Source organism: Actinia tenebrosa, unplaced genomic scaffold (genome assembly GCF_029948245.1).
Source record: "Actinia tenebrosa isolate PJP-AT-01 unplaced genomic scaffold, QUT_ActTen_1.0 PGA_scaffold0__85_contigs__length_37466705, whole genome shotgun sequence".
NCBI lineage: Eukaryota > Metazoa > Cnidaria > Anthozoa > Actiniaria > Actiniidae > Actinia > Actinia tenebrosa.
This window is the reverse complement of record NW_028292569.1, coordinates 25,284,795-25,297,948: the sequence shown is the minus strand read 5'-3', so window position 1 is coordinate 25,297,948 and position 13,154 is coordinate 25,284,795. Positions and strand designations below refer to the sequence as shown.

At 38.2% G+C, this 13,154-nt stretch overlaps 1 protein-coding gene across 1 annotated transcript; it reads left to right on the top strand.

Annotated features, from left to right (window-relative positions):
• The first annotated feature begins 542 nt into the window (after positions 1–542).
• LOC116301150 (uncharacterized) lies at positions 543–13,024 on the top strand. Its single transcript, XM_031710163.2, has 9 exons — positions 543–972; positions 2,817–3,008; positions 3,309–3,504; positions 4,234–6,132; positions 6,728–6,869; positions 7,139–7,294; positions 11,702–11,747; positions 12,200–12,254; positions 12,868–13,024. Exons 1-9 carry the CDS (start codon positions 618–620, stop codon positions 12,944–12,946), a joined length of 3,120 nt encoding a protein of 1,039 aa, XP_031566023.2. The 5' UTR covers positions 543–617; the 3' UTR covers positions 12,947–13,024.
• The last annotated feature ends 130 nt before the right edge of the window (positions 13,025–13,154 follow it).

Genomic DNA, 13,154 nt, shown 5'->3' with positions numbered 1-13,154 from the left:
GGTAACGACTGGATGAAGAACGAGTGATGTGAGTAAGACACGAAAAAGACAAGAAAATACGACAACAAAACGAAACACATACAGACAAGAGAAGAACGACTACAACACATGACAATGAATGAAGACTGGGTCGAGGGATACACTAGTGTATTCTGGAAAGTATATTACTAAAAACACAGGAAGCCCAGTAAATAGTTTAAAATTTGTTTGAGTCTCTTCGTGTTTTCAAAAAAATTAGTAACGAAAGCTTAGGAAAAGCTTCCTCTCAACAAGAGATGTTCAAAGTAATAAGAAGAAAGTTTAGTATCCATGACTACTAAATCCTTTTAGTTATTCAAAATCCGATAAAACAGTAGTTGTTTACGTTGTTTGGTAAACCATTAAACACATTAGCTGAATAAAACAAAACGAGTACACAATTTACAAAGCATCAATTAACAGTTTTAACAAAATTTTGACAAGGGACGCGATAACAGTTGAACAAGCTGTCAATCAAACGCGGACGAATTACGTCTACGCATGCGCATTCTAATCCACTCATTGTTTTGCCGCCAGAGTTCGAATTGATTATGTTTTCTGTAAGTCGAGTAGGAAAATATTTGATTTACTAGAAGCACATGAATTACACCTCCAAAAGTAGCGTCGGAGGGGATCATGCTTCTAAAGGCAAAGGACTTGGATTGAAACAAAGGGGTCAGGTTTATAATTCGGCTAGCGAGGCTCTGGATGCTTACATTTCAGCATTCGAGAAACGGACCAACTACTACACTCGCAGCTCATCGGACTTACTTGCTCCCAAACCGAAATTCTACTTCATGGATTCTTTGGAAAGAAGTTTGCTAGGGAGCCCTGGTAAATCTCCGGGCCAGAAAGTTGACGATCTCGTTGCCTGGGTTAATCAGACTTATAATCAAGACGTGAACAGCAGAGTACAACCTTTTGGTTTGAACTCCAACCATGGCGTAGAGTCATGTGAGTAGAAGTGATTTGAAATATCTACTTTTGAGAACTACGAACATTACTTTATTATTCACTACCATCACAGAAAACTATAATCTGTTTTATTTATAAAAATGATTTGGCTGCCTTGAACCTTAAGTGCAGTAAAATCAGGTCTGAATCAGTTTGGTTTTTTAAAGTGAAAGCTCCAAGAGATATTTTTATTGCTAAAGATTATGCACATGTAGTTCTACTCTGCTTGGCGTCCCTGCCAACGCACTCAAGTATTTCACAATCGCAAACCAAGATCTTTATTACATAATCTAATCCTTAGATTCCTGTATTTTGACTTTTTTTAACATTCATTATCTTTTTTCATTTGCATAAATAACTTTAAGCAATTATCAGAAAATCTTTTCCATGAATTACTTAAAGTTGTACTCCAAACTGCTATTTCAAACTTGTGTAAACAAAGCTCTTCAGCGATAGAAAAACGACTCTACCTCGAATATTTCCCACTAAAATTCGACAAACAATTTGAAACGTCTTTTGTTTATAATTTCGACTTTAAACTAGAAGCATATATATATATTATTTAGTAGACTAACTATTTTCTTTCAAGGTTTTGCATAATCAATTATTTAACGAAAGCGTTGTCTAGTAAGCTTTGTTTTCTGTGTTCGAAGTCTACGCAAAAAAATAAAAGTAACTCATAAAGAATTAAAAATATTCTGAATATTTTTTGGAATTTTCTTTTTGAAACGTGGATTGAGTTAAACCAGCTTATACTATAACCTTTGCATGTTGTCTCTGAATACGTCCCGTTGCTATGTAATATAGCGTCTCTATATACTATCGTTGCTAAGTAGAATACACTTTTCATTACTTGTAATATGATATAACCCAGATCAAAACAACTAACATACTGAGATATATCCATTATACTCACACAGTTTGACTATCATTATAATTAGTACTTGTTTTCCTTAATTGCATGGTTTACAGGTGATATACTCTTTACTCGAAAATTTGCATATGTTTTATTCACATGTTATAAATATACCAGAAATATATTAAGTCTGTAAACCTCTATTAACTATGTGTAAACCAAGCATATATTTTATTTATAATTGACTTTTTATCTGTTGAGTTGTGCTAGTGCTGTAGTTATGGTGATGATAAAAGCTAACTTATCAGGTGAACAAAATGCAGAGATACCTAGATACCTTAGAAATGTTTAAATTCAGTACTTAAAATTGTTAACTCTTATTTTTCATTAGCTGGGCATCCCTAAACACTATGCTTTTCTCTCACAACTTTTCAAAGAAGGTTGGAAAGGATACAGTGAAAACAGATAAAAATAAGGCTTAGAAAACTCCTAACAAATGATCATTTCTCTATGGAACATTCGCAAAAGAAATATAAATCCTAAATATTCTGCACTATGTTCCCTAAGAATGGTAAAATATTTTCATGTCTCTAATCTAAAGTAAATAGAACTCCAGCTGTTAATTATTAGTGTTTTGCTAGCAGTAATTATTATTTGTGGGCCAAATTATGGAGATAATATACAATTGCTTATGTTGATGGTCAAAAGCGTAGTAAGTTTAACTTCAAGAAAGCACTATGATCACTATACCAGCCATGACTTTTCAAAACAATAACAATACTCCATTTTAGTTTCGTTCAGTAACCACAAATAATAGTTCCAAGCTGAGGCTGGAGTTTCTGCACATAGCAAACTATACTTTTTATCATGAGCAGCAACCCCAACCTCGGCTTGGAACTATTGTTCATGGCACTGAACAGAACTGTAAAATGGAATATGTTTTTTTTTATATGCATGAAACATTAATTATTTTACTTATCTTCCACAGTTCCAGGATCAAGGGGTGGTCAGACAAGAACGACACAATATTCATCTCGCTATTCACCATCTCGTAGAGTTGAAGTAGATGAACTATCTTCACTCCCTTCTCCTAGTTCTTCCGTAGTTGATTTGGATAGTAATGCAGGAACTGTTGAGACTGATATTTTGTTAAGTAGTTACAAAGGAGAGAAACCAGAAGGTATGGAATATAATTTATTGCTATATGATTTTACCTCAGGTATCTTTCATTCTGTCTTTTTCTCTTTGGGCTTCCTGTAGAAATTGACAGGAGAGGGGAGACTGAGAAAAGGAGAGATGGTTTCTCATGTTTTGTACTTTTAGTCTCCCTTGGCCAAATTGTTAGACACAGGTAGCCCATCAATAGGATAATACCTTGGGTTTAAGGAAACTATCTTAAGCAGTCCTTCTTTTCCAATCCTGGGTAAAAGCCTTTTTGAGGTAACTAATCATTCATTTTATCATGATATTTTCACAATAGATGCTTACTCAAGGTCAAACATATATGAACAGTACCCAAAAGCAAGACCAACATCTCTAAAAGTATCAGGGAAATCTCCAAAGCAATATGGCAGTAATATTGAGTATCCTAGTTGGGTGTCTAGTCTGGGTAAAGAGTACCCAAGCTGGGTAGAGGACTTGGACAGCACAGCACTATCGAAAAAGGCATCTAGGAGGTATGTACATTAATAGTATATCAAAGTAGTGACTAATAAAAATTCTTCATTCTGATTGGCTAATATAATATAGGTCTTTTAATGAGATCCTACTAATAGAGAGGTATTCTCTATTTAGTATCAATAAACAAGGAGTGTACTTTTACAAATCCTGCTTCCTGATTAGTTGCACCACAGCCTAGCCTTCTCTACAGACGTCTTTTGCTCTGCTTAGGCTTCCTCGTTTTCACCACAGGAAACCCATCTCTGTCGAATCGCAACAAAAACAGGAGCAAGTAGCCTTGGGAGGAGGCTAACTATAGTTACAGCCCTCTAGGTAGAGGAAAACAGATCATTTCACATTTTACCAAGGCTCCAATTAAGGAGATATCCCAAGATTCCAAAGCACAAGAGACAACCTAACATGATGGGGGGTCTTGGGATTGAGCCCACTACCATGGAAGTCAGTTCCCATTGATACTCCCTACTCTACTTTTAAAATACTCATTAGAACTACTTTAGGAGAACATTATTGACAGTTCCGGCTGTATCTATCCAATTAGCTATTCCAAGGTTGAGTAAAAACTGGGTCGAGTCGAACTTATAGTGCATTGTGGGACTGTTATAAGGGACGAAATAGGTGCTATCTTGGAAATATGTACCCTAAATCACTCCCACAATGCAATGCAATGCCAACTCGACCCAGTCTTTTCATTAACTTTGGAAAAGCTAATTTATTTTTGACTGTAGTCCACAGCATAAATACTCAAGTACTGTGAGAACAAGTCCAAAGATTAATACGTCTAGTAGCTCTTTAGACTCCAAAAGAGAACTCAAAGTCTCAGATCTCAAAGTAAGAACACCGCCATCCAAATCAAGGACAACTAAAACCAAGCATCTGAGCCTAGGGAAAGCTGACAAGGAATATTTAAGAGACTGGACAGACACTGCAAGTATGGACACTGATATCCTACTGTCGCAGCCAATGTATGGTGACCGGCCAGTTAATATGGGTGGAGACTTACATCAAACATTACATAAAGATCAAAAAGTTACTAGACTTAAAAAAGAGTCGACAAAAAAGCTAAAAAAAAGTTCGGAAAAATCTCGGTCCAGAGCGCGCGAAAGGACGCAAATTTCTCCTCGTTCTAAGAGTGTGTTAGTTACGCCAGATCATGGTGTCCGTGCCGTATCTCCAAGAGAGTACCAAAGTGCTCCCCCAAAGTCTAGAATGCGTCCTGAAGCTAGCGTATCTCCAAGTTCATATCGGGACTATTCTCCGCTCAGGTCGGGACATTTGAGACCATCCCCGGAACGCTTGGAACTCAAACATACGCAATTCAGTATGCCAGTAAGGAGTCCAAACTTTAGAAGTACAGAAATTTACCAAAGAGAAGAGTATCCCTCCCCTATGTCTAAGTACACCACCCCTTCCACCGATAAAAGACATTCACCCGTTAGAAGTCATGCAAGAGAGTCTGAATACCGTGGGTCTGGAGAAGAGTATTCGTCCCCTATGTCTAAGTACACCTCCCCTTCCACCGATAGAAGACATTCACCCGTTAGAAGTCATACAAGAGAGTCTGAATACCGTGGGTCTGGAGAAGAGTATTCGTCCCCTATGTCTAAGTACACTTCCCCTTCGACTGATAGAAGACATTCACCCTTAAGTAGTCATGCAAGAGAGTCTGGATACAACGGGTCTGTAACGAGAAAGCCACCGAGCCCGAGTCACATAAAGCACTCGGGCACGCGATCGCGGAAATCAAAAGACTCGAAACCTGGACTAGGAGAAGATGCTGATAAAGATGCTTCAGATACTGATAGGGAAATGAGAAAGTCACCCACTGGTATCAAGATGGAAAAGGTGTATCGGGATCCTTCCACTATGTATCCGTGGAAAACCATGATACAGTCACGCAATCATAAGTCAGTGGCATTTAGTGACGGCTATAGCCCTGGACTTGCAAAACCTGTTTATAAATCCACACCAGCTGTGAAAAATGAAGCGATAGCTAGCCAGAGGTATATGGCGAGCAAGGTGCCATCGCGTGACTTGAGTGGTAATGTCACGCAACCGGAGGAGTATGTGACAAGACGCATCACGCATTATTTTCCTAAGGCATCTCCAGGACTTAAGAGCGCACCGCCACAACCGGTATTCACAAGTACAAGTCAAACAATCCCCACTCATAAACCACCTATAGCACCAAGGAGCTTAGATAGACTAGGAAAACACCAGAGAAGCCGAACGATGCCCGATCTAAGGACGATAGGTTCCGGGGTCAAGTCTCTACGTCATTCGAAGGGCAGACGTAGTTATGACGATGATTTATTGAGTGTTGTGACGTCAGACACGGAGGTGTTACTCACTCAACCTCCAATGCCAATAGTAGACGTTAGTCCATCTCTAACTACTGTATCAGATAGTAGCGACACTATCGTAGGTTCAGACACCGAGTCCGAGAGAGAAACCTATCGACGGTCGAGTCCTACGAGGTCAATACCAGTGAGACAAGAAGAAACGTCCTTTAATTCTGCGCAGGGAGGGGAGGGTGAGAAATTCTCACCCACGAGTGCGTTCGCGTCTTCGAGTCCGTATGCAGCAGTGAGAGAAGAGCTTCCAAAGAGATATCATTTATGGAAATTGTAAGTTAATAATGATGATAATAATGCTAATAATAGTTAGTGGTATATTTGCATAATTCAAGAACTGTGATGATTTCAATGAGTATCGTAAATTTTGTACTGGTCTAAGGATCAAGGCACACACGGTAATTTTACGGTACAGCATCGATGACTTTTTTTAACCAATTACAACGCAGGATGACTTTTCAGCATCCAATGAAAATGTCGTGCGCATGCGAAAAGTTTTTCGAGCAAATAGATTATCCTTCAAATGACAAAGTGTTAGGAATTTTCAGAGCAACTCAAGGTACTGACTTGCATAGCCTGTGTTACATCCGTATGTAACACAGGCTATGACTTGCCTCGTTGTGACCGTGAAGCCTTGACGTAATCGTGGTGTAAGCGTGACCATATGTCCTGGCTTGAGCAGTGTTGTCTTACGCGTTCTGATTGGTTTAGATTATGCCCTCACTTCCATACCTTCATACGACATATATATTTTCTCTTCAAAAGTCACGGCACGGTTCGCCACATTTGAACATTAATATTTTTCACTCATACTCAAACCTGCTATGAACAAAGCCTACATTATTATTTGTTTTCTGTTTGGTTCTAGAGACGACGATACCACGGCTCCTGATAGTTTTATCAAAAAGAAACACGTGGCAAGTGGAAAGTCGACCATTATTTCTTCGTTCCTCGAGGACTGTTTAAATATAGATGATAAAGATAGCTTGTATGACTATAATAGAAACCTGGTGAGAAACTTAAACTCCTAACGTTATTCTCAAAAGATCTCTATGAATACTTTTCCTTTTTGGCGGGAAAAATAGTCGCGCGCGATTACAATACTCCTCAGTAAGCATGCGCTTTGATAGTTCTACCGCTGTACTATTTCGGCCGTTCATTATTCATAGGAAAGCTTCTAAAATCCGCAAACTACATTTATTTTTGCTCTTGAAGTTCATCCAAACACCAGAACCAGGAAGGTGGAAGCTAATGCTATATTTTTTTCGATTAATTTTAGATTCAAAACTCTTCTCAACCAGTCTCCACACGGTTAAGTGGTCGAGAGGGAGCCCCGGGTCCGGTTGAGGCTCTTAAAAACATGCTCTTTACCATGCAAGACATGGCGCATCACAAAGATGCTGCACAGAGAGACGAAGAACCGCAAAGCTGCAAGGTTAGAGACGTTAAAACCTTTTGAAAATAATAATAATAATAATAATAAATATTTCTTATATAGCGCCTCTTCCATAAATGTCCAGTGGCGCTTTACAATAAATTCAAAACTAAATTATCGTAAAAAAAAACTAGACCTAAAAAAGAAAAATTAAATCAAGAGCTAAAGTACCTTAAAATTACTTAATAAAATATTAATAAAATTGCAATAATATCCCTAAATAATTCCTAAAAATATATAAATAATCAAAAAGTGCTCTAGTTTTTGACGTGGCTTAAATAAAATCGCTATATACCGATTTAAACAGATGCGTTTTCAATTTAGACTTAAAGCATTCTAAAGATTGGCATAGTCTTATATTCTGTGGCAGGTCATTCCATAATATAGGCGCAGAGATAGAAAATGAGCGTTTGCCATACGATTCTAAGTTATAAATTGGAACTACTAATTTCTTATCTGATGCTGATCTTAGAGTACGCCTAGGTGTGTAAACTTCTAAAAGATCAGTAATATACTGTGGTGCTAATCCAGCTAAAGCCTTATAAGTAATTAGCAGTATCTTATACTTAATTCTTTCCTTGATCGGCAGCCAATGTAGCTTGAACATTATAGGTGTTATATGGTCTCTTTTCTTTGTTAGGGTAACTACTCGTGCTGCTGCATTTTGAACCTTCTGAATTCGCTCTAGCAGAGTGTTTGGTAGTCCATGTAACAGTGCATTTCCAAAATCCATCGAGACGTAACCAGAGCGTGTACTAATATCTCTGCAGATTTAAAGCTGAGATATTTCCTTATCTTGCTGATTTTCCTTAAATAATAGAAGCCAGATTTACAGATGGTTGTTACATGCGCCTCCATAGTTAAGTTAGAGTCCATGATAGCGCCAATGTTCCTCGCCTTTGAGGATGGAATGATAACATCATCGCATACAGCAGTAGAGGTTAGAGTTGGAGGGGGGCGATGTCGAGCAGATAGCACCAATATCTCCGTCTTTTCGCTGTTTAACTTTAGCTTATTCGCAGTCATCCACTTATCCAATGTGCGAACACAAGTTTCAATCTTTGACTTTGCTGTAATCAGTTCACCTGGGTCAGACGTTTTAAAAGAAATATATAGCTGCGTATCATCGGCATAAAGATGAAAGTCAATGCCTAATGATCTCATGAGATCTCCAAGTGGTGCTATATACAGCGAGAAAAGCACTGGCCCTAAAATACTTCCTTGTGGAATACCAGATTGTAAGATACGTTCAGTAGACTGACCACCCAAGACATGAACTGTAAGTATTCTATCAGTAAGATACGATTTGAACCATTTATAAGCCTTGTCAGCAATTCCGTATCTGGAAGAGAGCCTGCACAGTAAAATTTCATGGTCTATCGTATCGAAGGCAGCGGAGAGGTCAAGAAGCACCAAGATCACTGAGTTCTTGTTATCGATAGCTCGTAAGATATCATTTTGGACCTTCACCAACGCTGTCTCAGTACTGTGGTACTTTTTATACGCGGATTGCAGGGGCTCATCTAGCCTGTTTCTTGTGACATGCTGTTCTAGCTGACTTGCTACTACCTTCTCTATACATTTAGATACAAATTTTAAATTTGAAATTGGACGAAAGTTTGAAAATTCGTCAGTGCTGAGGGTGTCCTTCTTAAGTCGTGGGTCAAGAACAGCACATTTCAAATTAACAGGTACAGTAGCTGTCTCCAGAGAGCTGTTAATTATTCTGGTGATAAATGGTAAGAGATCAGTGAAGCATTCCATCAGTATCTTTGCAGGAATTGGATCAAGGATGCATGACTTCTTAGCTATTTTCTTTATAAGCACAGATAGTTCCTCCGTAGTCGTTGGTGTAAACGATTTAAGCTTGGCTTTACTCGATAGTGAGATTGTCTCTGTATTATCAAGACTTGTTTGATTCGTAGATTTTGTTAACAAAACCTTTCTGATGGCATTTATTTTGTTGTCGAAAAAATCTGCAAACTTATTTGGAAGTTCTTCAGATGAATTACATGAAGGATATTTTCTTTCTGCTGTCCCTTTAAACATTCTCTCTATTTTCTTGAAAAGTTCTCCTTGGTCGGACCCACAGTCACTTATCATGTCTTTGTAAAAGTTGGTCTTTGCTGTGCAGATAAGCCTATTTACGACAACACATTGTTGGGTATAGCGCTCTCGGTCCACTGTAAGTCTTGAGGTCCTCCATCGACGTTCCAAGCGTCTCTTTATGATCTTCTGTTCTTGAATCTCAGGAGTATACCAGGGAGTAGGAGGACGCTGTGTTATCATCTTGCTTTTAACTGGTGCATAGGCGTCCAGTAGTGTAGACAGTGTGCTTTCATAAGACTCAACAAGATTAGATGTACTGGATGCTTCAGGGAAACCAGCATTTTTTAGATCATCACGAAACGAATCAAGATTTATCGATTTTATGTTTCTGAAACTCACTTGCTTCCTTATATGTGTTGGTTTAGCAAGTAACAGTTTGCAGTTCACCGCAGAATGATCAGAGATGACAGGGTCAATCACATCAATATTCGATACAAATTTGTCCTCGGATCTAGTTAGAAGCAGGTCCAGGGTATGGCCCTTCTTGTGAGTAGCGGTACGCACATGGTTTTTGTAGTCAAATGATGTGATAAGATCAAGGAACTTCTTAGCTGAAACATTATTTTCATCATTCACATGAAAATTGAAATCCCCTGCGATGAGGACATTTCCACTACCACGGTCAGGTACAAGTTCTTCAAGTAGAGTTGAGAATTCGCTGAAAAAGATGGATTCATTTAAGTTATTTCCTTTTGACCGTGGAGGCCGATATAAAACAATTATTCGTATAGACTTTGATACTGATTTCACGGTTAAATCCATATGCTCAAACGATTGAAACTTCAGATTCTTGTTATTGTGCTTTAGATGCAAAGACTTTCTATAGACAACAGCAACTCCACCGCCACGTGTTTCTCTCGGGACATGTAGAAATGCATAACCATCGGGCACAATCTCGTTTATTTCCATTTCGTCGATGTTCCCGGGAGAAAGCCAGGTTTCTGTTAAAGCCATGATATCTACTTTGCGGTCAACAACGTAATCATGCACGAGTGATGCTTTGTTTTTAAGTGATCTTGTATTTAATAAGCTGAAATGCATCGCTGAACTTGGTTTGAAAGACGGAACCATAGGTGTACGTGCAATTGTAATCAAATTGTTCTGCTTGGGTCGTTTATAATACATGTTCATATTCCTGGGCCGTGCTGTATAATTCTTGTTGGAATGGGGAGGTATTGTTCACTGTTCCATTGCTCATTAGTATTCAAAGTCGACCATGTATGAGCAAAACCTGAAATAAAGTCTTGAAAATTGCGATGTGGAAGACTGCAATAATCCTCCAATAAAGTATGTTGTTGACCACCAATCCTAGTTGTCGGTGTGACAAGGTTTCTGCGTAGATTATTAAACCTATATTGGTCATGACTTACATTTGTGAGAAAAGAATCATAGTCGTTCCAATGGGTTACGATCTCAGGGTTTGAAGTAAGACCAGAAATGCCATTACTGAGAAGTTGAGTTTGATCCAGAACTTGTGTTCTTGTTTTTCTTCGCGTGATTCTTGTATCCTCTGGTCCTGGCTGTGGATGCACATCGCCACAGAGACTAAAATATGCTTCCAAGATAACACTGGAGTCAAACGGTAGAACAACTAAAGTGGCTCCCCGTGAAGAATATTTGACGACAGCGACACTGAGCGAAGTTGAACAGCGACAATTTAAAACTAGACGTGGTGTAAATGGTAGAAATGAAATGCCACAAGAACTGTTTGCTATCAATAAAACGAAAAACGCCAAAAGTCGGAGCACACTAAAACCATGACCAGCCGCCATGTATGCATGTTCGATTTTCGATAAATAGTGAAAATGGGGCCAGTAAACATTTCCCTTTGGGAGGTTTTGTTATTTCTTTTGTATCTTCCTTTCAATTGTTTCAGGTTAATTTTGAAGGGGTCAAAGTGGTTTGTGTTTTGACGCGTATGAAATGTTTGAATGACTTTGAGCCCGCATTCCTTTTGGTCTACCTCTAAGAAACGAAACCTCTTATTGGCTATAGAGCGTTTTCACTCATGTGAGAAGGCAGCCATAAACAATAGAAACTTTCTGCACAGTATTTGCATAAAAATAGAGTTCAATTCCCGGAGGATAGAAAATGTATTGTTTTGGTACCCCATAACGGCCGCTGTGACGTCACGTGAAAACGCTCTATGAATACAATGATAGCCAATCAATCAGTAAAGCAGAAAAGAGTTTCCATACTTCTTATATTTGATTTCCCTAGACTTCTCGTGTTATCAATAATGATAGGTTATGCTAAAGGTATTTATTAATGTAATTATATTTTGTTTTTCAACACTAGTCACTCCGGGCACCTCTTATTCGGCCTTTGGACGAGGATATCAAAGGTTAGAAAGATTGAAAGTATTATCACCACCATATTCATCACCATCATCATGACCACCACAATCACCATAATTACCATCACCACCACCACTACCACTACCACCATCATCATAATCATGCATCATCATCATTACCACTACCGGTATTATATCACCATATTTACTATCAACACAATTACTGCCACAAACATCATCATCAACATTACCACCACCACCATCATCGTCTCACCATCATCGTCTCACCATCATCATCACCATCATCATCATCACCACCACCATCACCACAATCGCCAGAGCAATCCTCAAAAAGGTTCAGCATCCAACCCGGCAAATATGGGTCTAGCCTTGTGGCCAAATTAATACTAGTCATTTTACATGGGAAGGGACTTGTCCGTGGAATGTGTCTCGTTTGCCATAAATTTCGAATGACTTTTTTATGTTTGTTTTCTTTGCAGATGATCAAAGTGAAGCTTCGTCGCAGCTTTTTCACGGAGAAGAATCTCTACAAAGGTAAAGTTTGTCGTTCTATCCTACGTTGTCTTTTGATTCTTATTACAAATAGGTATTAAAAGATCAACTATAGAGCAGGCGCGTGTTACGTCATTGCCGCCATCTTGGTTGACGATAGCAAAGCATTCTTTATGAGCTTCTCTTGTTAGATCAACCAAGATGGCGGCTGTTTCATTGTTATTCATATCTCAAGGGATTTTGGCGCGCTATCTCATAGAAGATGTAACAACCCATTCTAAAGTATTTTGGCTCTTTTTAAACTAAAATTCTACGTAAAGTAAAAGCTCTTTTTTCATCGATAAAAATAAAGATAAGGAACAAAAAAAAAAAATACATTAAAAAAAAAGGGAAAAAGAAAAATGAAAAAGATAGGAAATGAAAAGAACAAAGAAATTAATAGAAAAAATAAGAGAATGAATTAAAAATGGCATTTCAAAAAAACTTCAAGTTTTATCCGTGAAATCTTATGCAAACCATGAAGTAATCTTCACATATCAAATTGGAATTTAGCGTGTAGCGTTTGGTTAAGGGAGGAAAACCTTTGAGTATCCCCACCTACCTATGCGCAGACATCCCTAGTATTAATCAATATTAATTATTTTTATTGTTCTAGAGCTTATCACCACCTCCAGCGACTAAAACGCCTTGTTGGAAGCGAAGACGATCAATCATCGGTTGATTCTGAAATATAATTCACTTTATTATACCAATGTATTACGAATGGAAGAGAGATAATCTGATTACAACTTCAATAAGATCTATTCGATTTATCTGATGCGATTTGGTTTTTGTTTACTTACTCAGAGATACTTTCCATCTTATCGCTTTTGCTGTTCTACCTTAAGTGCATGACTTCTGAAAGTAGGTCTAAGTATAGTTGGTACCTAACGTGGGTAGTTT

Bases quoted from the DNA above. Each gene is read 5' to 3' on its own strand.
- LOC116301150 (XM_031710163.2), top strand. From the start codon at position 618: ATGAATTACACCTCCAAAAGTAGCGTCGGAGGGGATCATGCTTCTAAA. The intron at 3,009-3,308 runs GTATGGAATATA...TTTTCACAATAG, and splicing joins CAAAGGAGAGAAACCAGAAG to ATGCTTACTCAAGGTCAAAC. The intron at 11,748-12,199 runs GTTAGAAAGATT...TTTTCTTTGCAG, and splicing joins TTTGGACGAGGATATCAAAG to ATGATCAAAGTGAAGCTTCG.